The sequence below is a fragment of the Entelurus aequoreus genome, linkage group LG07, assembly GCF_033978785.1.
Source record: "Entelurus aequoreus isolate RoL-2023_Sb linkage group LG07, RoL_Eaeq_v1.1, whole genome shotgun sequence".
In the NCBI taxonomy this organism is placed as follows: Eukaryota; Metazoa; Chordata; class Actinopteri; order Syngnathiformes; family Syngnathidae; genus Entelurus; species Entelurus aequoreus.
Genome location: NC_084737.1, coordinates 52,808,103 through 52,833,773, shown reverse-complemented (window position 1 = coordinate 52,833,773; position 25,671 = coordinate 52,808,103). Strand labels below are relative to the sequence as shown.

Genomic DNA, 25,671 nt, shown 5'->3' with positions numbered 1-25,671 from the left:
ACTTTGTTCCAGAAGTTTTGAGGCTTGTCTCTGTGCTGTTTGGCGTAATGTAAGCGGGATACTTTGTGACATTTGTGCAGAAATGGCTTTCTTCTGGCGGCTCGACCATGCAGCCCCATTTTTCTTCAAGTGCCTCCTTATTATGCATCTTGAAACAGAACACCACCATTTTTCAGAGAGTTTTGCATTTCAGCTGAAGTTATGTGTGGATTTTTCTTTGCATCTCGAACCATTTTCCTGGCAGTTGTGGCTGAAATCTTTGCTGGTCTACCTGAATCCCTCATGTTCCACTTCTTAATCAGCGTTTGAACACTGCTGATTGGCATTCTCAACTCCTTGGATATCTTTCAATACCCCTTTCCTGTTTTATGCAGTTCAATTACCTTTTCTCGCAGATCCTTTGACAATTATTTTGCCTTCCCCGTGACTCAGAATCCAGAAACATCTGTGCAGCACTGGATGAAAGATACAATGGTCTGTCAGGAGCCCAGAAACTCACTGACCTTTTATACACACACATTAATTACAAAAAAACAGGTCACAGGTGAGGATTGGAACATTGATTAGCCATTCAAACCTGTTTGTGTAAAATTGTGTGCATGTTATCAGATCAATGTCACTGGGGTATGTAAACTTTTGATCAGGGTCATTTGGGTACTTTCTTTTGTCATTTTGATTTAAAATGAGTAAACACAGTTTTTTGCCCATAAATAGCTTAACATAACCATTAAGCATGAGTGAAAGAAAGGTTTTTGTGTTATGATTCATATTCTCTGAAGAATGGCCAAGAAATCATAAATTCTCCCACGGTATGTAAATTTATGAGGACAACTGTACCTTGTAGGGAATATCTCTCGGGCCAAGGCAGATCCTGTTCTGGCATTCACCACCACCTCCAGCACTTCCTTCAAGGATGGTGTTAAGCCCTTTTCCGGGCCTTTCATGCCGTCGATGTTTGGGTTGGTGTTCAAGGCCCGGTTTCTTGAGTTGTCATTGTGAGTCTCCCTCAGAAACGCTTCTACAGTACATCTTCTTTGGCGCTGAACAGCTTTTCAGATTTTGCTTCACCCAGCAGTGATATAGTGAACCGGAAGGGGTTTTTAGTGAATTGTGATCTTTTGTTATCCCGATCCTTCTTCGTCTTTCAAGTGCTTTCAACTCTTCTAAGTCTGCAGAGGCCCGGGATCTGACTGCCTATATTTTCATCATCTGGGGCTCTTTTGAATTGCTTTGTAAGCGTCCTAATTTCTTACCACAAACAGTGGATTTCTCTTTCCCTTCTACTTGGTTGGTGTGCAGACTTGTTGGTAACTTTTTTCTCTTCAGTTCCATTACGCTCTATTGCCAGGTTGTAGGTTATTATTTTAAGAGTGTTAATTTTCTGCTCTTTTTCCCTTACTTCTAGTACTTCTAGTACTTTGTTGAGATCTTGGTCTCGTTCATTCTTTGTTGTCACTCATCTTAGGCCATTGTATTTGTTCTCTTGCAGGGTGGAGTTGGCTCTGTGGGGTGGCATCAGGTGGTTACCTTCGAAGGTTTTGAGGTGACACAGATGCTAAGAGATCTCCAGTACTGTGGGGTGCTTCCTGTCTGGAGTTCTCCTGCATCTCACCAAGTGCTACTTTGCGCTGCACCTGTAATCTCTCTTTACCACAGTTGGTTCTGCTTTGGTGTATCTTAAGCCCTTGTGTGTTCTTGCAGGTCTTTCCGCAGTGACACTTCACTTTTAATGCCTCTTCAGTCAATGTTGTTTGGATGAGCCGTCTCTTTGTTGAAAATTCATTCCTGGTCGTTATTGTTACATCCGTCCTGTTGAGTCTCTCATCCTCCCCCCTTCTCGGGAGACTCTGGGGGCATTGCTCTGTGTTACTTTCTATAGCTTGAGTTGGTGCCCTCTCGTGAGTGCTGTGCTAAAGTTTGCTAACCTCATACACCCCCGCCAGTCTTTCCTGGGTTACCAAACTTTCTCGGTTGCCACTCAGACTTTCCTGAGAATCACTGGTTGCCCAGAGTTCATTGATTACAAGTACATCCGAAGATGCTTTTCCTTCATTTACCTTAAGTGAATGAAGCCTTGGCCAGGGGTAATTGATGTCGTCAGGCGGTACCTAACATTCACTGGGTGTTTCGAGCCTTATCACTACACCATTCCGATGGCGGACCTGCAGTGGTGGCCAAGTCACTGCCCATCTTCTCCCCCTGGCCTCCAGCTTAACTCCTTTCTCCTATTCCATAACCAACAAGAGGCTCTCTCTGCTGCCTCCCCCGTCCTGCGCGCAGCTGTCTTTCTTGTTTTACCCGTGACTCCAATGGCTGTTAGCATCCTCCACACTGACTGGGCAGGGAATCCTCTACAGCCGACCTCGACTTGTAAACAGCCACACCTGCCATCCTTGCTCCCTACATTCGTACAACAGGTATTGATATTTGGTACTCTTTCCTTTAATGGCCTGTTCACACCTAGGATTATCTATTAGGATTATCTGAATTATTGTATTTATTTTACGCAGTAGACTCTCATTTATTCAATTGCTTCAGCAACTACTTATTTAATTGTTGTTGTTTTGCATTTTATGTCTTGTTTGTGTGTAGCCACATTAAAGTATTGTGTTACTAATGTATTAATGTAATATTCATATTGACGCATTTAAGGTTTGATGACAAAAGTTTGACCATCCATCCATTCTTTTTCTACTGCTTGACCCTCTCAGGGTCGCAGGGGGCTGGGGTCAATCCCAGCTGCACTTGGGCGGAAGGCAGGTTAAACCCTGGACAAGTTGCCACCTATGATGATAAATTCACTATTTCTGATGGAGGAAATGTATTTGAAAGCTGAACTACTTAAAGATAATTATCCTGGAACTGATTTGTTCAAGTTTCAAAGGTCCATTTTAATATTAAAATGCTGTTTTTAATAATATGTCAAGTCAATGTTTGGTGAAATTTACTCAGATTGGTGTTTTTCCAATTACTTTTTTTCTAGTCAAAGCCTGTAGCGTTTGCAATAAAGACGAATTTGAGTTACTGTGGAGCTCTGGATGAGGACTGCCCTGTCCAAGGAGCTGCGGTCAACTTTGATGCCAAAGACTTCCTTCACATCAAAGAAGTGAGTAACAGCAAGTTTAAACGACATGTGCTTGTGTGACGCTACAACTGTTGTGAATTTTCCAGAAGTACAATAATGACTGGTGGATTGGACGGCTGGTCAAAGAGGGAGCCGACATTGCCTTCATTCCTAGCCCGCTGAGACTGGAGGCAATGAGACTCAAACAGGAGCAGAAACAGAGGTACATTACTGTTTATGTAGTGAAGCATAGGGGAAATAGTGCAGTGATAAAATGAATACAATACAGTCAAATAATCAAACTATAAATTCTTACTATAGATACATACAATATATACTAATTTATGAATTGCACAGTAAAGAAAGCCATAATGGCATGTAACGTCTTGTATCATAAACATGCATCCGGTCTCCCCTAGAGGGGGGGGGGGGGGGGGTCACCCACATCTGCGGTCCTCTCCCATCCCACTGGGTTGGGAGTTTTTCCTTGCCCTTTTGTGGGCTCTGAACCGAGGATGTCGTCGTGGCTTGTGCAGCCCTTTGAGACACTTGTGATTTAGGGCTATATAAATAAACATTGATTGATTGATTGATGAAACAAATTAACTGAGTACACATAGATCGGCCAAATTATTCCGGAATAAATGTGCAAAAGTACTTTAGTGATATCTGTGGTTATGTAACAATAAAATTGTGCTTTATTATGCATTGCAGGAAAACTGGGGGTAACTCCTCCAGTTTGGGAGACATGGTGACCGGGAGCTGGAGGACCACGCCGCCATCTGCAGGTGAAGGTAAGTACTACACATGCATCCTGGTTAAAGACCACTGTCTGGACTTTTAATTATAACCTAAATTAATTTTATTACTTTTTATTTTTTAAAAGCTAAACTGAAGCAAAAACAGGTAGGTTTGTTAATTATTTTCATATTCAGTCATTGTCTTTTTTGCATTGCATTTGCTCATCCTTTCTTCACCTCCCCTCTCTGGTGTTTTCATCACTCTGACCCCTTTGTCTTCCCCTTTGTCTTAACAGGAACATGTCCCTCCATATGACGTGGTGCCCTCCATGAGACCGGTGGTCCTTGTGGGACCATCACTGAAGGGCTATGAGGTTTGCCTCGCTACATTTTTACTTCTGAAAAATGGAATAAACTCTTAACTTAAAGAGGACCTACGATGGTTTTAATCTATATTTAAAATACTTTTTTGTGGTCTAGATATGTATTGGATATGCCTTGGTGTAAATTATGCCTACATTTCGCTCCACAGTCACTTTTATTCCCTGTTTTTTGAGTCTGTTCGCAAGATTTTTGGAAGCTATTCATTCCCAGATTACAAATGAAACCACACCCCACCCTCTTCAACAAAAGTGTCATAATTTTTCTTTTGAAAATGTACACAGTTTGAATATATATAAATGTGTGTGTGTGTGTATGTACTGTATGTATATATTATATATATATATATATTTATATATATATGTGTGTGTATATATGTATATACAGTATATATGTGTGTGTATATATATATATATATATATGTGTGTGTGTGTGTGTGTGTGTGTGTGTGTGTGTGTGTGTGTGTGTGTGTGTGTGTGTGTATGTGTGTAAATATATATATATATAAATATATATATATATATATATATGTATATATATATATATATGTACAGTATATGTGTGTGTGTGTATGTATATCATGAAGTCGTCATAGCTTGAATATTAACTTCATAAACATATATACACCTGGTCACAACATTATGTACACCTACACTCTCTTAAACGTGCAGTAAAAAGCATGTCGCATTTCTGTGTCATTATCGGCATGCCATGATTATATGAAAATAATACGTTATCCATCATTTTCTTTGAAGTTTCCTCAAACCAAGTCGTAACATTGCAATGTTGCTGTCTTTTTCAGTCGAAGTTTAGCGGCTAATCCAATTTCGTAGTGGCCCAAATGTCGTGAACAAATAAACACAGAACTATATATTTTATAGACATGGAGGAGGCGGCGAGTGTATTAAAAGAGACGGAATATACGGGAGTTCCAGCGGCGGCAGTCTCAGCTGTGTGGGCTCATCAGAGGGGGAGAAGGCTTTCCGAGACAATATGTCCAATAATGCCCGCATTAGTACGTCCGTCAATCTGAGATGTCACGAATGGCCCACTGTTAGTAAATACTTTAAAAGCTCACGCCAAAATGCATAAACCTTATGATTCGATGCTTGGCATTGTTTAACAAGAGTATACAATTTTGTATTAACATTTATAAGTCATAATATACAAAAACTCATCACAGGTCACCGTTTTTAAAGACAACCATGGCATATTGTCAGTTTGAATCCAAGTAAATTTTTTCTCCTTCTTTTCTTCCACGCAGGTGACAGATATGATGCAAAAAGCTCTTTTTGACTTCCTGAAACACCGATTTGAGGGAAGGTCAGTAAACACGACAGAGTAGCCCTCCTGCTAGTAAAACATTTGACTGCATGTTTTTGCTTCTGTGACTGAAACTTTGCAGAATCTCAATCACCCGCGTCACCGCCGACCTGTCCCTAGCCAAGAGATCCGTCCTCAATAAAAGGCCAATAATGGAAAGGTCTAACACGCGATCCAGTTTAGGTAAAGATTGCATTAAGAATCAGCAGGTGCTTAACAGAAGTAAAAGTATTGGACATGCAAAATACATGTGGTCTGTGCAGCGGAGGTTCAAAGTGAGATCGAGAGAATATTTGAGCTCGCTAAAACCCTGCAGCTAGTGATTTTGGATGCGGACACCATCAACCATCCCGCTCAGCTAGCCAAAACCTCTCTGGCACCCATCATTGTCTATGTTAAAGTCTCCTCACCTAAGGTACGATCTATGATAACCAACTTTTCTGCCTTTTTGTGGACATCTTCTGATAACCTCTAATCCCTCAGGTGCTTCAGAGGCTGATCAAGTCCAGAGGGAAGTCTCAGAGCAAACACCTGAATGTTCAGATGATGGCTGCGGACAAACTCTCTCAGTGTCCCCCTGTGAGTAGACCGTTTCAAATTTGTATTGACAATATTATTTAGCAATACAACCATCATTGATATTGGAGCTATATGCTACTGGTAAATTACAACTTAATGTATTTGCTAAACGTCATGAAGCATAATATTTTTAAAAAAATAAAAAATACTCACATTTCAAATGAACCAATCCCACGAATTAAAACCTGCATGTGCTCCATTACCTGTCACAATGACCGGTTGGAACTGACGTATAGATGTAGCTGGCAGGTGAGGCCAAATGTACAAGGCAGGAAGGAGTTTACGACCAGTAGTTTTTTTATTCACTTACAATAAAAACAGGAATAACATGCAGGGAATGACAAGAAAATAGAAAATACGAGCAAAACAAGAGCACCCCGGATTTCCACTGAATGCGTAACGGCCGCCGAACGGCGCAGCCTCGGCGACTGACTTTTTTCGTGTTTTCAGTTTCCACTGCTGCGGAATGCATTCCCACGCTAAAAATACACAGTTTCTATATTTGCTGGTTGCCAGACACATCCAGTCAAGTTAGCTAAAATCTGCTTGTGTTGGACAGGAAGTCATGCATAAACTATCTGGCTTTAATGCTCCGTCTTTAAGGCATATCATATTTTACACTTTGAAACATCTTAATGGGCGGCGACGGACATGAACTCCACTTGTCAAAGGTTTTCAGACGTAATTTCACCTCGTTGACACAAGTCATACTTGCCAACCCTCCCGATTTTCCCGGGAGACTCACGAATTTCAGTACCCCTCCCGAAAATCTCCCGGGGCAACCATTCTCCCAAATTTCTCCCGATTTCCACCCGGCCAACAATATTGAGGGCGTGCCTTAAAAGGCAATGCCTTTAGCGTCCTCTCTCACCTGAAAAGGAGACTATTAAATATATGTCTCCGTTATCCAGAATGTCTTCATCCACTTCTGACACAAGTGGATGAAGACATTCTGATTCTGTATGTCCAAAATTGAAAATGCATATACAGGCATATCCCAGTCAGGCCTGTGTCTAACTCAAGCTGATATGAGGGCCAGAAAAGCAGTGTTTGTGTGTCTGTGCTACAGAATAAACTGTCAGTGGTTCGCTTTACTCCTCTTATCACATTATTACGCACAGATTTGCGAGATCTCTCAAAATTTTGCACTATTTCGTTACACGACGGAGTCGCAATAGAACAGCGGTGGGGATTGCCAGACTGCAGATGGCGGCCCTATTTCGTGGCGACGACATTCAGCTGCCGTTAAGGCTCCAGTGGAAATCCGGGATTAGAAGAATAATGGTAACAATAAGCCACAGCTTGTCGATCACAAGGGAGGGTAAGGAGCTGCTGGGCGGTCACAACAAATTAGTCATAAATACGTAGAAACTACAAAAACATCCAAAGACATAAACAGTCTCTAAAGCAGGAGTCGACAACCTGTCAATTGCGATCGACCAGTTGATCGACCCTGCCAGTCGAAAGCAAAATCAATTAGAGAAAAAAAAAGTATATATTAATTTAACATTAGTGACATCCCCACCCGGAGAGTGACCAACAGGCACGCAAACCTCTTCCTCTTCAGCCGCACTTCCCGCTGCTCTCAACTCCCCCGCCCCCGAGTACCGCCGCACACTACCCGCTTGTCTTGCAAACGCACATGGCATGACGTGCACAAAAATCATCGAACTGCAACAATGCATTAAGGCTGAATGTTGCAACGCATCGGACATTTTCTAGCATCCAACATCAAACAACTATTCCCTCAACCACAACCATCATCGCTGGCATGCGACCGGAAGCTGACAAGCCAAGTAATAGAGTATGTGAACATTGCTCCAAAGTACAGGTGTTGTGTTGATTTATATCCAAAACTATACATTGACGTGTGCTAAGACGGTAATATATGATAAAACAAGACAGCAGCTAAAGAAGGACTTCCCCATGTGTCCCCTCTTTATCACAGAGGAAAAACTCGCCAGGTGAACAGCTGATTTTGCTACTTTCGGCGCCGACGTAAGACAACCGTGACTCGCGTCCAATGTGACATAGGATGAACAAATATAGTACAGTCCTAAGATTATAGTGGCCATAAACAGTTAGCTTCTACAGCAAGGGTGCCCAAAGTATGGCACAGTGGCCATCTGTAGCCTGTGACTCCTTTGTCATTGGCCCTAGGTACCTTACACAAAACAAAAACAAACAAAAACACCAGCAAAAATTACGAAAACCGTAAGAAAAATAATGAGAAAAAGCCAAAATGTTGACATCAGCCAATAATAACAGCACAAAGCTTTGTCTTTAAAAAACAAAATACACAACAAAATATGTTACTTACATATGTATGTAACAGGGCTGTCAACGTTAACGCATTAACGCATATGATTAATTTAAAAGATGTATTGCGTTATCATAAATAGATAAAAAGATTCATCGCAGTGTTTGTTTTGACTGCTAGAAGATGGCGCACAGGCAGTGGGGCAGTGATCATGTCACACGCCAGTGTGATAATAAAGCGATGTGCTCTGTGCCTTTCAAAACAAATTCTGACATTAGATAAAACTAAAGTAATTATAAGTATATATCAATCAATCAAAGTCAATCAAAGTTTATTTATATAGCCCTTAATTACAAGTGTCTCAATATATATATTAAAATTCAAGTTAAAGTACCAAAGATTGTCACACACACACTAGGTGTGGTGAAATTTGTCCTCTGCATTTGACCCATCCCCTTGTTCACCTCCTGGGAGATGAGGGGAGCAGTGGGGAGCAGTGGGCAGCAGCGGTGCCGCGCCCGGGAGTCATTTTTGGTGATTTAATCCCCAATTGCAACCCTTGATGCTGAGCGTCAAGCAGGGAGGTAATGGGTCCCATTTTTATAGTATTTGGTATGACTCGGCCGGGGTTTGAACTCACAACCTACCAATCTCAGGGCGGACACTCTAACCACTAGGTTATATATATATATATATATATATATATATATATATATATATATATATATATATATATATATATATATATATATATATATATATATATATATATATATATATATATATATATGTATGTATATATATATATATATATATATATATATATATATATACACACTACCGTTTAAAAGTTTGGGGTCACCCAAACAATTTTGTGGAATAGCCTTCATTTCTAAAAACAAAGAATAGACTGTCGAGTTTCAGATGAAAGTTCTCTTTTTCTGGCCATTTTGAGCGTTTAATTGACCCCACAAATGTGACGCTCCAGAAACTCAATCTGCTCAAAGGAAGGTCAGTTTTGTAGCTTCTGTAACGAGCTAAACGGTTTTCAGATGTGTGAACATGATTGCACAAGGGTTTTCTAATCATCAATTAGCCTTCTGAGCCAATGAGCAAACACATTGTACCATTAGAACACTGGAGTGATAGTTGCTGGAAATGGGTCTCTATACACCTATGTAGATATTGCACCAAAAACCAGACATTTGCAGCTAGAATAGTCATTTACCACATTAGCAATGTATATAGTGTATTTCTTTAAAGTTAAGACTAGTTTAAAGTTATCTTCATTGAAAAGTACAGTGCTTTTCATTCAAAAATAAGGACATTTCAATGTGACCCCAAACTTTTGAACGGTTGTATATATATATATATATATATATATATATATATATATATATATATATATATATATATATATATATATATATATATATATATATATATACATACACACACACACACACACACACACACACACACACACACCGGTACTAGTAAAGTACCGTGGTAACTAACTAACAATAAAAGTGAAGCTATAACACTGAAACACCGCTCTCCATGAGGTGCTTTAAAACATGGATAGCTAGCTATAGCGGCTAACGTTCATCCGCAGTCGGCAATGTTTTAGCTACTTCTAAATCACTAATCTTCGCGTCCATGGCGACAAATAAAGTAAGTTTGTTACAAGTATCATCTCTGCAGGATGAGGAATAGCTAACATGCTTCACTACACACCGTAGCAGGATACAACAGCTCACCGGCGTCCTTGCTAACAAAAGCTAGCGCTCCTTAATGTAAACAAATGCCATGGGTGGATCTACACCGGACATCTACTGTAATGATACCAAGTACAAAAGGTATCTAGTCGATACTACAATGATTACATCAATATTTTTTACCGTCACAAAATGTTTTTTAATTTTTTTATTATTATCTTATGTTTGTAAACTCAGGAAATACATCCCTGACTCATGAGGACTTTATATATGACCAATGTATGATTCTGTAACTACTGGTATCAGATCGATACCTAAATTTGTGGTATCATCTAAAAGTAACAGAAGAATATGTGATTGTAAATCTCCTCTAGAGCAGTGATGTTTTGGGGCTGTCGCTGGGCAACACAGACTTTCAACGCCCGCCAAAGATTTTCTATGGGGTTCAGATCTGGATAAGCCACTCCAGGACCTTGACATGCTTCTTACGAAGCCACTCCTTCGTGGTGTGTTTGGGATCATTGTCATGCTGAAAGGCCCAGCCACGTTTCATCTTCAAAGCCCTTGTTGATGGAAGGAGGTTTTCACTCAAAATCTCACGATACATGGCCCCATTCATTCTTTCCTTCACACGGGATCAGTCGTCCTGATCTCTGCAGAAAAACAGTCCCAAAACATGATGTTTCCACCCAAGTGCTTCACAGTATTTATGGTGTTCTTTGAATGTAACTCAGCATTTATTCTACTCCAAACACGACAATTTCAGTTTTTCCAAAAAGTTCTATTTTGGTTTTATCTGACCATATGCCATTCTCCCAATACTCTTCTGGATCATCCAAATGCTCTCTAGCAAACTTCAGACGGGCCTGGACATGTACTGGTTTAAGCATGGGGACACGCCTGGCACTGCAGGATTTGAGTCCCTGGCGGCGTAGTGTGTTACTTATGGTAGCCTTTGTTACTTTGGTCCCAGCTCTGTGCAGGTCATTCACTAGGTCCCCCCGTGTGATTCTGGGATTTTTGCTCACCGTTCTGGTGATCATTTTGACCCCACGGGGTGAGATCTTGCATAGAGCCACAGATCAAAGGAGATTGTCAGTGGTCTTGTATGGCTTCCATTTTCTAATAATTGCTCCCACAGTTGATTTCTTCACACCAAGCTGCTTACCTATTTCAGGTTCAGTCTTCCCCGCCTGGTCCCGGTCTACAATGTTGTTTCTGGTGTCCTATGACAGCTCTTTGGTATTGGCCATAGTGGAGTTTGGAGTGTGACTGTTTGAGGTTGTGGAGAGGTGCCTTTTATACTGATAACGAGGCCAAACAGGTGCCATTATGTACCCATGATGAAAATTACAGGCCTTTCTCATCTTTTTAAGTGGGAGAACTTGCACAATTGGTGACTGACTAAACTGACTGACTTTTTTGACCCACTGTACGTGTTACTAAATGATCATGTGGTCAAAGACAGCTGGGTTTTACCTTTTTGAATCATTCTGTTGTTATATATGAGCTCCTGAGTGTTATGGTAGTCTAACCCACTTTATTGTCTTTGATATAAAATATCCAAATAACCCATAGTTAAATTTTTTTATTTTAGATTAATATCGTCAAAAATGATAGAAAGTGAGTTGGACCAAGATAGCAGTGAGGGGTCATATAATGAAAATATATATATTTGCTTCTAATAATGGCCCGTCCTTTTTGTGGTTTACTGTGGGTATCTAAACGTCCCCCACCAACCTCTGCGGCTGTACAATTACAGCATTTACTGTAATCATGCCTTGAAGCAATTGAGGCAGAATTGAGTGCACTACTTGGCTGCAACCAGCAGAGTCGCTGCTCTCTCATTCATTTGCTCTCTACAGAAATCAACACAAGAGGACATCTTGGTAACACTCCCTACATCAGTGGTTCTTAACCTGGGTTTGATCGAACCCTAGGGGTTCGGTGAGTCGGCTTCAGGGGTTCAACGGAGCCTCCGCCGCTGAGGTCAAGACACACCCGACTCATTGTGTAAATAAAAACTTCTCCCTATCGTCGTATTATGGATACCCTCAAACAATGTTCCCTCTAATTTTCCATATGCGTGAGCCAACGCAAAAACTCCTTGAGCATTCAGTGGAGCACATGTGAGCACACCTGTCCCAAACCTGACTAAATAACAAATTAAATCGGGATGGTTCCTGCTGGCCCCACTATGGACTGGACTTTCGCCGATGTGTTGGATCCACTATGGACTGGACTTTCACAATATTATGTCAGACCCACTCGACATCCATTGCTTTCGGTCTCCCCTAGAGGGGGGGGGGGGGGGGGGGTTACCCACATATGCGGTCCTCTCCAAGGTTTCTCATAGTCATTCACATTGACGTCCCACTGGGGTGAGTTTTCCTTGCCCGTATGTGGGCTCTGTACCGAGGATGTCGTTGTGGCTTGTACAGCCCTTTGAGACACTTGTGATTTAGGGCTATATAAATAAACATTGGTTGATTGATTGATTGATTATTATAATCAAATGACAGCTGTCATTTCCATGAGATTATTTTCTAATATAAGTGTTTTGGCCCACTTACAATGACAATAACAAAAAAATATTGTTTTTCATGAGCTGTGTACTAGTATTGTATGTCTGGGTGGAAAATGAAGAAAAGGAACAGACTTTGCTGTAAAAGTAAATAAATAATTGTATTTGATCATTTATCATTTAAAATGACATGAGAGTGGCATTTGCCAAGGTGAAGCCACACATATCTGAACTGGTCTCTCAAAAGCAACAGCAGAAGTCACACTGAGTTGCAGGTGTGTAATTTGTTGTGAGTTTATGCACAGTGTTGGTTTTGTTCTTTGAACAAGGTGATGTTCATGCACGGTTCATTTTGTGCACCAGTAAAAAAACATAACTTTGTCTTGAATTTGACAAAAAAAAAAAAAACATTTTTCACTAAAGAAGTGTTCGGTGAATGCGCATATGAAACTGGTGGGGTTCGGTACCTCCAACAAGGTTAAGAACCACTGCCCCACATGCTGGCCTGCTGGCAGCATTATTCTGCTCAGTACAACACCAGCATTGAAACAGGAGTTCAGAACATTTTTAATCTCCTCCAAAAATATTTCAAAGCAAACAATTTACTGTATTAATGAGCCCCTCATTTTACTCCATTGAGTAAATTAAGTCAAATCACAAAACATCTCCATCTGAAAATGTGTGAATAACCCTAAGAGCCCATCACTCATGGTTACATTGTGTGCTGTTTAAGTGCATATACTTTTACCTGCAGGATTTGTTTGATGTCATTTTGGATGAAAACCAGCTGGAGGATGCCTGTGAGCACTTGGCTGAATACATGGAAGTGTACTGGCGGGCCACTCATCTCCCAGGGATCACCCCTCTTAATCCTCTTTTAGAGCAGACTCTGATGACCCCGCCCTCCGCCATCTCCAGCCTCCAGGTGAGCAGTAATCATCGGTCTGAACAGTCCTCTTTGGAGAACATGCTGTATGTTTTCACTCATTACGTTTACATGCACACAATCTTCCAGTTTCAACCAGAATATAGTAAATATTGTCAAAACTTTTTGGGCATGTACACCTTTTTCAGATTTACAGGTTATTAAAAATCAGATTCAGATATATACTGTATGCCTTAATTTAAATCGGTAATTATGAATATGAAGTCGTAATTGTGCATGCTCACTGCTCAGATCACAAATGATTGTGGGATTTGTTTGGGTCTGACATGAGGTCGAATGAAGACCGTAGAAAGCTGTAAATATGAAGTGCTAAACTATGAGTATCTAAACAAACTTAAAAAATAATTTTTTTTCTTCGTACAATTGATCACGTAAAGCAGTGGTTCTCAAATGGGGGTACGCGTACCCCTGGGGGTACTTTTTTTTAACCTCTACAACATCTATTTTTTTAAATGTCTGTCAAAAAAGACTGAAAAAAAATGCAACAATGCAATATTCAGTGTTGACAGCTAGATTTTTTTGTGGACATGTTCCATAAATATTGATGTTAAAGATTTATTTTTTTGTGAAGAAATGTCTAGAATTAAGTTCATGAATCCAGACGGATCTCTATTACAATCCCCAAAGAGGGCACTTTAAGTTGATGATTACTTCTATATGTAGAAATCTTTATTTATAATAGAATCACTTGTTTATTTTTCAACAAGTTTTTAGTTATTTTTATATCTTTCTTCCAAATAGTTCAAGAAAGACCACAACAAATGAGCAATATTTTGCACTGTTATACAATTTAATAAATCAGAAACTGATGACATAGTGCTGTATTTTACTTCTTTATCTCTTTTTTTCAACCAAAAATGCTTTGCTCTGATTAGGGGGTACTTGAATTAAAAACATGTTCACAGGGGGTACATCACTGAAAAAAGGTTGAGAACCACTGACGTAAAGCATCGATGAAAAGTACTTTATTCAGCTGAACGATAACTGAGCATACCATCAGCCACAACACGATACTTGGCCCAACTTGCAAGTTTTTATAGAACCATAGTAACACACGTTTGTGGAGGCACAACATAACCAGGGCTTGTTATGTCCCTAAACAATATTTTGTTTGTGGCCCCTTTTCGGTCTTTAAAGAGTAAATGCAATTTTGGGAGAATTTTGCCTATTATTGGGACAAGCACACATATGTTTTTCTTTTTATGCATTCTAACTCGTAAGTAAACTCTAGCGCAAGTGGAGGTAATGGAATTTGCTAAATTCCGCCTATAAAGTGCTCTAAAAAACATCCAAAAACCTCCATCAAAGTTTTATATATACACTGTAAGTATACATGTAATGTACCATAGTAACCGACTCATTCATAATAACATGTAATATTTACGTATTTTGGTAATTTTAAGACAACAACAGCTACTAATCATGGCTAACTTCATGACAGACGACGACGACTACTTTAGGACAAATGATGTTCCGGGTCCTTATATTTTTCAGCATGAAAATAAGTAAGATGAGCTACAAGTTTTAGAAGATGAGTGATAAACAGATCAAGCAAGTAGCAGTATTGCTAAATGCTAAACAAAATATACAAACTACGAACTAGGGCTGGGCGATATATCGATATACTCGATATATCGCGGGGTTGTCTCTGTGCGATATAGAAAATGACTATATTGTGATATTCGAGTATACGTTCTCACGCAGTTGCTTTTAGCTGCAGGCATTACACTACAGCAGGGGTGTCAAACTCAAATACAAAGTGGGCCAAAATTGAAAACTGAACAAAGCCGCGGGCCAAGGTTGAACAATTTAACCTTTTAATAAGGACCCAAACAAGTTTTGCATTGAATATTGAACAAGCAAGGCTTGTATAACTTTATAGTGACATGCAAAATCGAGTTTCTAATAATAATAATTAAAAAAATATCAATGGCTTATCAAATACAACTCAAATAAAAATTGAATGCCTCTTTTCTATTTGCAGCCTTCTGAGGTAAATATCAACATTAACTTTTTCCACAGGCTAATAAATTTGAAAATAAAATAACAATGAATAAACCAACCATTCATGACTTTAAACTGCTCAGTTTGCAACACACTGATCTAATCTGATGTGCCCAAGCCAGATACCTGCCATCTTTTCTTGGATGCTAGTTCATTAATGTCGGGGCTCAGGCTTTGAGCTGTGGCAACCTTCATTATCGAACGAAGGTGTTCATCAGTCATTATATCTCGTATTCCACCCGGACCACAGTCTTGGGGGCGTGCCTTAAAGGCACTGCCTTTAATGTCCTCTACGAGCTGGGGAACTTATCAAGGCAGCATGTTGATGGGCTCAGACTCAAGCTCCCCGCGACCCCGAAAGGGACAAGCGGTAGAAAATGGATAGATGGTTATGGATGCTGACCGGTCGATTAATAATTTCTTATAGTCATCTTCGGCCGCGGTTGATAATATACAAAATAAACAAAAATGTAACACATTGTAAAAGTTTTTTGGCAGAAAAAAACATTTACTTAAGTTATTAAGGTTATTATTAAGTCGGATCAAAGAGCAATTCAAAAGACTGACTCGTTATTATGTTTTTTCTCCCCCTTGTTTTATATTATATTATATTAGACTTAGACTTAGACTTAGACAAACTTTAATGATCCACAAGGGAAATTGTTCAACACAGTAGCTCAGTTACAATGATGGAAAGTGTAAGGATGGAAAGGACAATGCAGGTATACATAGACTAAATATAGCGATATAAAATATAACATATATACGAATATATACATGTGTGTACAGTATATTATACATACATACATATTATATTATGTCTATAACATATATACAATATATAACAATTACCATGTACAATATTACAGTATATGTGACAGCAGCAGCATAAAATCAAGAGTAGATCCAGCAGAAAATAGACATTAAAAACAAAGAGAAGTAGTTAAGGTGTCAGGTAATAGGCAGATATCATCTATTGCTGTATGGCGAGTGATTATACAGCTGGATGGAGTGCGGAATGAAGGAATTCTTGAATCGCACAGTGCGGGAAGGAAGCTGAAGGAGCCTGTTGGAGTATGAACTGCGCTGTCCCTCAATTGTCAGGTATTATATTATATCAATTGAAACAATCACTGGTCGCAGTTACAAGATGTGAATCAGAATAATTTACATTTTCAGCAGTATTAATCTATTAGTGGGGGTTACCAACTTACTCTGAAATATTTACAGGACATTTTTAATTTTGTCATGTTATTATTGTAAACATTCCCTTCGGGAGTGCCAAATACCTGTGCTTTGACACTATTTTGAACGTTCCCTCACTGAAAAACTTGGTCGCCCATGAGAAATGTAACAATACAGAAAAAAACACAATTAAGTAGGAATAAAATGTAAATAAGGTATAAATAAAACTAGAATACAAATTGCCAACGCTGCATCTGTGTGTGCATAAAAAACGGCTACCAAATGAACTGAGAATCGGTTCTCATCGTTCACTTAAGTGAGCCGTTCAAATGACAGGTTTCGTTCGCATCTCTACACAATATGCGGACAGGTAATCGGCAACCTTGTTATTGCAGGTGAATACACGCATAAAAGTGTATATGAACCTGAACCGGAATATTTTGAACATGTAAACGTAGTCTGTCTCCCAATTCTCTCTGTTGTGTTTTTGATTGAATTGTCTCCGCTTGTGTGTCCTCCTGCTCATCCACGCTAAACATTTTGTGACATACAGGAATTAATTGAATGATGGCTTTCCCAACTGGGGTGAGTAGTAGGGTCTGTCCGACATACACACACCCGCTAACACCTGAGCCCAACACGGGGATGACACAGTGTTTTATCCGTGCACCGCATCCTTCCTCCTCCCCTTGAGTTGACAGTCTCAGGTGAATCAACACCAGCGCTTTGATTTCATCGTAAAGACTGACACGTCCAGCCTCAAATGACCAAACTTTGGTGTGAAGCGTCATTTGGCAGAATCTCCTCATTGCCCCTTCTTGTCTGTTGCTTTATTTTTAAGCATGCAGTGACACATGACTGTCAGGAAACTACTTCCTGTTACATGATGTAATAATTGAAAACTACACTTGATGTCATAGTCCACCACCCTCCCTTCATCTCTTTTACTGACGATGTTAACAGACAAAACTATGCAAACACCTCATCAAAAAGGACTTACTGTTGTCAAACTAAACTTCATTGAGACACTTTATTTGACCAAGTTGCCTGCAGTTTGGCATCCCAGTCCATGGCCGAATATCGTATGGCCACACCTAAAAAAGTATGTGGCCTACAAATACATGGTGACACAAGTGGTGAGCACGTCTGCTTCACAGCCAGGTGGTTCTGGATTCTCACGTCTCTAAGTGGAGTTTCTAAAATCGCTAAACAGTCCGTGGGTTTTCTTTCCGCACTCACGTTTCCCCCACAGTCCAAAAATATCCATTTTAGGTGCATTTAGGATGCACAATTGTCCATAGGTATAAATGTGACTGTTAATGTTTGTCTACATTTGTTCTGTGGTAGACTGGTGACGAGTCCAGGATGTACCCAAAGTAGGGGATTAGAAGCCCCTCTTAATTCCATCCATCCATCCATTTCCTACCGCTTGTCCCTCTCTGGGTAGCGGGGGTGTCTGGAGCCTGCACTTGGGCGGAAGGCGGGGTACACCCTGGACAAGTCGCCACCTCATGGCAGGGCCAACACAGATGGACAGACAACATTCACACACTAGGGACCATTTAGTGTTGCCAATCAACCTATCCCCAGGTGCATGTTTTTGGAGGTGGGAGGAAGCCGGAGTACCCGGAGGGAACCCACACAGTCACAGGGAGAACATGCAAACTCCACAAAGACCCTGAGCCCCGGGATCGAACCCAGGACCTCCTTATTGTAAGGCAGCAGCACTAACCCCCTCAAATTCCGTTTATTTACCAACATAGCAGGTGTGATTGTTGTGCCGATGAATAAAATTTCCGGTAATGAAAGTAAAACATCTATACATTTATTCATATGATACATCGTTTGACACTTTTGCCCAGTACTCCGAGTCAAAGCATTATAATGTGGTACCAAAATTAAAGTTTTCAAGGAAAAGAAAGCCCACACAAACACGCCAAACCAACAACTGCATCCAACTTCCAAGGTTTGCAGCTAAGTTTTTCTTCAGGTCTAGCTAGAGTAATGTTTCGACATCCTCCTTGGGAAATTGAACCTGCCTCACCAAGTCAACCATCAATGAACGCTCGCAGCCGAGTGAAAGGAGTCCTGATGTTCCTCTTTGACTCTTGTTAACAAATAGCAGGTTGATGGAGCAGAGTTTTGTCAGGCAAAGTGTATTAATTCGCTGTGACTGATACACCATGCTTCCCTTGTTTATGTATGCTTGCTTACTTTGCACTAGAAACGGTTATTGACTCTCCAGCCTTCCCAGCAAACCTTCACTTCCCAATGTGTTCTCCTTTCTCGGCTGTGGGAAACGTATGCAATTGCATCCCAATGCTGCACAACAGGACATGTTTCCACGACAAACAATTAAAATAGATGTTGTAGAGGTTGCCCTCTAGTGGGTTCTTCAGACCACCACACACTGCCAGGATAGCCAGGAATTCCGGGTATAACACTGTTTTATTTTCATATAATAGTGCAAAGTATTTTGCTTTCCAGCAAACCGTCTTTCTCTCCTGCGTCCGCTCAGCAGCACCTCCAACTCCAACTACTCATCTCATCACGGCTGCTGCTAATTAAGGCGACAGGTGATTAGATAACAAGGCCTACCTGGGCCATCCACGCACCTGTCGCTGTCTTCGAGGCCGGTCCTGGCACACCCTGTTCCGCGGCAGGCCCGCAGGCCACGCCCCCCTCCACAGATGTATAATGAGAAAGTGCATTAGCTGCGACCGCAGACACACTGTGTCTAAGTTGCTCCCACAGGGGTGACGACAACAGGAATAGAACCGTGTTTTAAACACACGCCCACAGTGGCGCTGACAATGCCAGAGTGGACACTTAATGTGTAACGTGATCCAAGATGGTTAATGCAACGCACCATTGGTTGTTGAATGTATTGCTGTTTCGGCTGATTACATACAACCCTAACTAAAACCCAAACCTTAAAATATTTTAAGCAATATTTTTTTAATTTATTTCTGTTTTCCGTGTTGTCGCTTCACTTCTGTTTAAGGCAGAGGTGTCAAATCAGTTTTCATTGAGGGCCACATCGCAGTTATGGATGCCCTCAGAGGGCCGCTTTTAACAATGAGTAATTTATGAATATACATGTGTATATATATAATATATTAACAATATATTTTTTACATTAGCTGCAAACATTTTGTTTAATTTTACTTTAAAAACTGGCAGCTCAGTCACCAGAATTTTACAGTAAAAGCAGTGTTGTTTTTTTACAGCATATAAAAACATTTATTAAATGGAATGGAAAAACAATACCACTGTTTTTACTGTAAAATCTTGTTTTAATGTCTTTGTTTGTTTTTTAATGTTTTAGTGTCTTACTGTATATGGAAAAAAAACAGTACCAAAGTTGATTTTACGGTTAAAAAAACAACTCAGTCGGCAGAATTTAACCATAAACTCTATTGTCAATTTTACAGTCTACAATTTGATAGATCATTTGTTTTGAAATCATAAGTCAAGCAGATATTTAAGTACAGTATTTATCTTTATTTTAACAAAAAACATTTTGGGAATACATGATAATATAATTTTAATTTAGATAATATTGAATTTTAAAAGATATGCAATTGCATGCAGTGCATGATTTTTTAATGTCAAAAGGGAAAGAAGAAATATATTTAGTGAGAAAATATTAAGCATTTTAATAACGCATATTATTTGCAGGCTTTTGCAGGCCACATATAATAATATGTAATAAACAAATTAAAACAATTAATTAACAAATAAATAAAAAAGTATTTTATTGAAACCAATTTTTTCCAGGCTTTAGCGGGCCACATAGAATGATGTGGCGGGCCAGAACTGGCCCCCGGGCCTTGAGTTTGACACCTGTGGTTTAAGTCAAGCTTGACTTCCGTTGTCGTCAGCCCTGTGGACACGTCTTTTAAGTGGGTCACATGAGTGCCTTCTGACCAATCATTGAGGAGATCACTTGTCCATTCTCTCTCTACAACACTCTTGAGTCCTAACTAGTTTGCTGTCTGAAGAAGTACTGCATAACAGCATTCTGCCTAAAACTTATTTTTATTTTTTTACAATTATCTCCACAGTTGTTGTAGGAAATGTGGTCTGATGCAAACTAGTTGAGGTCAAATGATAACAACAATACTGACAATGACTCATGAGGACTAAACAGTCACGTTTAGGGATGTCCGATAATATCGGACTGCCGATGTTATCGGCCTATAAATGCTTTAAAATGTAATATCGTAAATTATCGGTATCGGTATCAAGAAGTAAAATGTATCTGTGTACACGGATGTAGGGAGAAGTACAGAGCGCCAATAAACCTTAAAGGCACAGCCTTTGTGTGCCAACCCAGTCACATAATATATGCGGCTTTTGACACACACAAGTGAATGCAAGGCATACTTGATCAATAGCCATACAGGTCACACTGAGGGTGGACGTATAAACAACTTTAATACTGTTACAAGTATGCGCCACACTGTGAACCCACACCAAACAAGAATGACAAACACATTTCGGGAGAACATCCGCACCGTAACACAACATAAGCACAACAAAAAAATACCCAGAACCCCTTGCACCACTAACTCTTCCGGGACGCTACAATATACACCCCCGCTACCCCCTACCCCAAAAACTCCGCCCCCCTCAACCTCCTAATGCTCTTTCAGGGAAAGCATGTCCCAAATTCCAAGCTGCTGTTTTGAGGCGTGTTAAAAAAAAAAAACGCACTTTGTGACTTCAATAATAAATATGGCAGTGCCATGTTGGCATTTTTTTCCATAACTTGAGTTGATTTATTTTGGAAAACCTTGTTACATTGTTTAATGCATCCAGCGGGGCATCACAACAAAATTAGGCATAATGTTTTAATTCCACGACTGTATATATCGGTATCGGTCGATATCGGTATCGGTAATTAAGAGTTGGACAATATCGGAATATCGGAATATCAGCAAAAAAGCCATTATCGGGCATCTCTAGTCACTTTGTTTGCTGGCTCAAACGTGCAAATTCATGTTTTACATAAAAGTCCTTCATGAGGTGTTTGCATTCTTTTGTCACACTTCATTCTCTGCATCTGTTTGCCAAGAAAACCTTAGCAAGACAGAACAGTCCCAAGCAGCGAGTGAGAGGCCACTCTTTTACTTGTTCTCTCGCTGCCTTTTGCTCCTCCAGAACAAGAACCAGCCACAGCCTAGCGAGGCGGCGGGCTTGACGGCCGAGGAGGAGGAGGCAGGTGAGGAGGCCGTCTCCCCTGTAGAGCAGGACAGCCTCATGCCGTCAGACGAGGCCAGCGACTCACTGTCCCATGGCCAGAGGGGGAGCCCGTGTCACAGGGGCGGCGAGGACGAGGAGGAGGAGGAAGAGTACGCCTCTCCGTGCCACGGCCGCACGTACAGGAGCGTGTACCCCGCCCACCAGGGCCACGCGGGCGCCCACAACGCCAACGAGTCGCAGGACAGGCTGCTGCAGAGTGAAGCCCAGCAAGGTCACAACCTGAGGAACAACCGCCAACGCAGCCGTCCTTGGCCTAGAGACACCTACTGAGGACCCCTACTGAGGACCCCTACTGAGGACCCCTACTGAGGACCCCTACTGAGGACCCCTACTGAGGACCCCTACTGAGGACCCCTACTGAGGACACCTACTGAGGACCCTCCCACCATCATCTCAATCTGCAAGCCCGGGTCTATTTTTAGGGCATCACTTAGTGAGACTGTCAACAGGGCTACGGGACGTCTTTCAGGCAACCTTGCCTCCCTGTTTCGAACGTTTCCATATATTCTGGCCTTAAAGGGGATTATTAGGATGTTCCCTCAATTTTAAACACACCCTTGTGGTCTCCATCACATGTCATGGTGGGCAAAATGTTGCCCAGATTATGTTTTACAGACCATCTTCCGGCCGCTTTCTGACCGTCTCTTCAGGATGCGCCGTTTAGTGGGCGGTGGGCTAATTTACGTGCCTCCACTTCGTCAGCCATGTTGTAGTTTCCAGCGCTTCCATGTGGAGTCTACTGACACATATAACTTCAAATGATTCGCTACTTTGTATTAGAAATGGCAACAGCGGAGGATTCATGTGCATGTACGAGCCAGTCTGCCCCACGACAAGAGGATAGAGAAACATAGGGAACTTAATGACTCCAAAGGCACTTTGGGTAAAGCGCTACCGTATTTGGAGATGTCCGCTGAATGAGAAAACTGGTGCAAATTGGGCCAATTTTAAACCGCTGGTTTGGCAAGATTGTTTAAGCGTCTCCTCCATGCCTCCATGGTTTGAATTCTAATTTTCGGGACTTATGCTGATCCCCAAAACAGGTATCAATCATACTTGCCAACACTCCCGATTTTCCCGGGAGACTCCCGAATTTCAGTGCCCCTCCCGAAAATCTCCCGGGGCAACCATTCTCACAAATTTCTCCCGATTTCCACCCGGACAACAATATTGGGGGCGGGCCTTAAAGGCACTGCCTTTAGCGTCCTCTACAACCTGTCGTCACGTCCACTTTTCCTCCATACTAACAGCGTGCCGGTCCGGTCACATAATATAATTGGGGGCGGTATGGCCTAGTGGGTAGAGCGGCCGTGCCAGAAACCTGAGGGTTGCAGGTTCGCTCCCCGCCTCTTGACATCCAAATCGCTGCCGTTGTGTCCTTTGGCAGGACACTTCACCCTTGCCCCCGGTGCCGCTCACACTGGTGAATGAATGATGAATGAATGATAGGTGGTGGTCGGAGGGGCCGTAGGCGCAAACTGGCAGCCTCGCTTCCGTCAGGGCAGGGCAGCTGTGGCTACAAATGCAGCTTACCACCACCAGGTGTGAATGAATGATGGGTTCCCACTTCTCTGTGAGCGCTTTAAGTATCTAATAATAGAAAAGCGCAATATAAAATCTAATCCATTATTATATATGTGGCTTTTACACACACACAAGTGAATGCAACGCATACTTGGTCAACAGCCATACAGGTCACACTGAGGGTTGACGTATAAACAACTTTAACACTGTTACAAATATGTGCCACACTGTGAACCCACACCAAACAAGAATGACAAACACGTTTCGGGAGAACATCCGCACCGTAACACAACAGAACAAATTACCCAGAACCCCTTGCAGCACTAACTCTTTCGGGACACTACAATATACACCCCCGCTACCACCAAACCCCATCTCCCGAATTCGGAGGTCTCAAGGTTGGCAAGTATGGTATCAATAGGTAAGACAAGTTGGTTTTGCATACTAGGTCCCCTTTAGGACTAACACATCTTTTGCTAACTTTACTGTTGCATGTGTTACTACAGTATCGTTATTCTAAGACGATTTGCACATTGACGCCAGAACAGGAAGTGACTGGGTAACTTAATGTAGGAATGTTTACCGTTGATACATTTGCTTATAATGTAAATATTAAATAGTTAAGAGTTAAGTTGTTCTCGGTTTGTTTGGTTGTTTTTGTGGTTTGTAGGTGTTTTCTCCACGGGGAAGCTGCGGTCCATCGTCCTTCTGCTGTTGCACAATCACGCGCTAACACCTCTAAAGAAGCTCACGAGGGACACACGGAGAATGTAAACACAAAAGGGGAATGTAGAGTCTCCTTTATTCCTCCCTCATGAAGCACACGCTGCAGAGAATGTGAGCTTGCATGCCTTCCGTAGCACATTCTTTGATTGTAGCACCCCCCTCTAAAAGTAGGCAAGAGTCCACCTTGCATCCTCACTTTGTCTACTCCGATGTTTTCTTCTCTCACGGCCGACCCTCAGGTGTCCCGCGTGTGACAAACATGTGGCGAAGTCGCAGCTGTAGCAAGCGCGCGTCACATGACCTCATTGCCTCTCACTACAGGGTCGACACCAGCTGACGTTAAGAAGACTGGGTTACTGCTTCCACGCCGCACATGTACAGTGTACACTTTTGAAGATCAAACAAAACATCAGCATGACAGTGAGGAAAAGAAGAAGATACTATGCAAGTGCTGCATGCGTTCTGGTTCCTTTTACCGTTGAGTATTTATTATTGCATCGTTTCTGGTTGTGCCCGTTGTCTTGCAGTGATAGTCGTCCTTGGGGCGTGTACCTTTTTTTTTGTTTTTTTTACGACTAACTGCACTCTTACTCACTACCAGCAGTTCAAAGTTGAGCTGGACACTTTGACGCACTTTGAAACTCACTAAAAATGCTCCCCTGATCGATGAATGAATGAATGATGTCCTTCTGCATGTCTCAGTTCTACTATTGGCTAAGTTCTATCCTATTTTGCCAGAGTATGTTTTTTCCAAGTGGACCAATTATTAAACTGATGAAGGAGTTGAAGTTGAGTTCCAATTTATGAAGCACAATTTTTACAAGGTTATCATTTATTTTCCTATGTCTTATGTATGCAATACTAAGCTTGACATTGAAAAATGAAACACGCCTTGCACCATCTGGACTTCCTCAGTGTGGGTAGAAAAAAAAAAATGGCACTAATATTTTTTGGGGAGATGGTTGCTTTGTAATGCAATAACTGCACTAAATGGAAGCCACCTGACAGTGTGCTAGCGTGACAACACGCTCTTTACTACAAGGTGTACCAAGTGAGATATTTCCTGCCTGATGCTGTAAAGAATGCTTCAGATTTACACGGCTATGAAAATTATGACTCAAACAAAATAAACATGACATTTTGTGTACTTTTAATGGCTTGGGTCCATTTTGTGCGGCCTTAATCGATCCTATTTAAAAAATATATATTTGTATCACAGTAGTTCAATACATATACATAGTACAGGCCAAACGTTTGGACAAAACTTCTCATTTCAATGCGTTTTTTAAATTGTATCTATTTACATTGTAGATTGTCACTGAAGGCATCAACACTGTGAAGGAACACATGTGGAATTATGTACTTAACAAAAAAAAGGTGAAATACCTGAAAACATGTTTTATATTCTAGTTTCTTCAAAATAGCCACC

The 25,671-nt window shown here is 41.1% G+C and overlaps 1 protein-coding gene across 3 annotated transcripts in view; it reads left to right on the top strand.

Annotated features, from left to right (window-relative positions):
• The window catches only part of cacnb3a (calcium channel, voltage-dependent, beta 3a), an 80,701-nt gene extending 55,296 nt beyond the window's left edge, over positions 1-25,405 (top strand). For 2 of the 3 annotated variants that reach the window (XM_062053930.1, XM_062053929.1), the window contains 12 exons: positions 2,984-3,106; positions 3,172-3,287; positions 3,779-3,858; positions 3,951-3,970; positions 4,101-4,178; positions 5,450-5,508; positions 5,591-5,691; positions 5,772-5,923; positions 5,992-6,087; positions 13,344-13,514; positions 21,891-22,281; positions 22,360-25,405. In XM_062053930.1, coding sequence (XP_061909914.1) covers positions 2,984-3,106; positions 3,172-3,287; positions 3,779-3,858; positions 3,951-3,970; positions 4,101-4,178; positions 5,450-5,508; positions 5,591-5,691; positions 5,772-5,923; positions 5,992-6,087; positions 13,344-13,514; positions 21,891-22,262 — 1,368 coding nt within the window. In that variant the 3' untranslated portion in view covers positions 22,263-22,281; positions 22,360-25,405. Of the gene's footprint in view, positions 1-2,983; positions 3,107-3,171; positions 3,288-3,778; positions 3,859-3,950; positions 3,971-4,100; positions 4,179-5,449; positions 5,509-5,590; positions 5,692-5,771; positions 5,924-5,991; positions 6,088-13,343; positions 13,515-17,277; positions 19,902-21,890; positions 22,282-22,359 lie in introns of those variants that run through there. The other variant, XM_062053931.1, reaches the window with a different exon arrangement.
• The last annotated feature ends 266 nt before the right edge of the window (positions 25,406-25,671 follow it).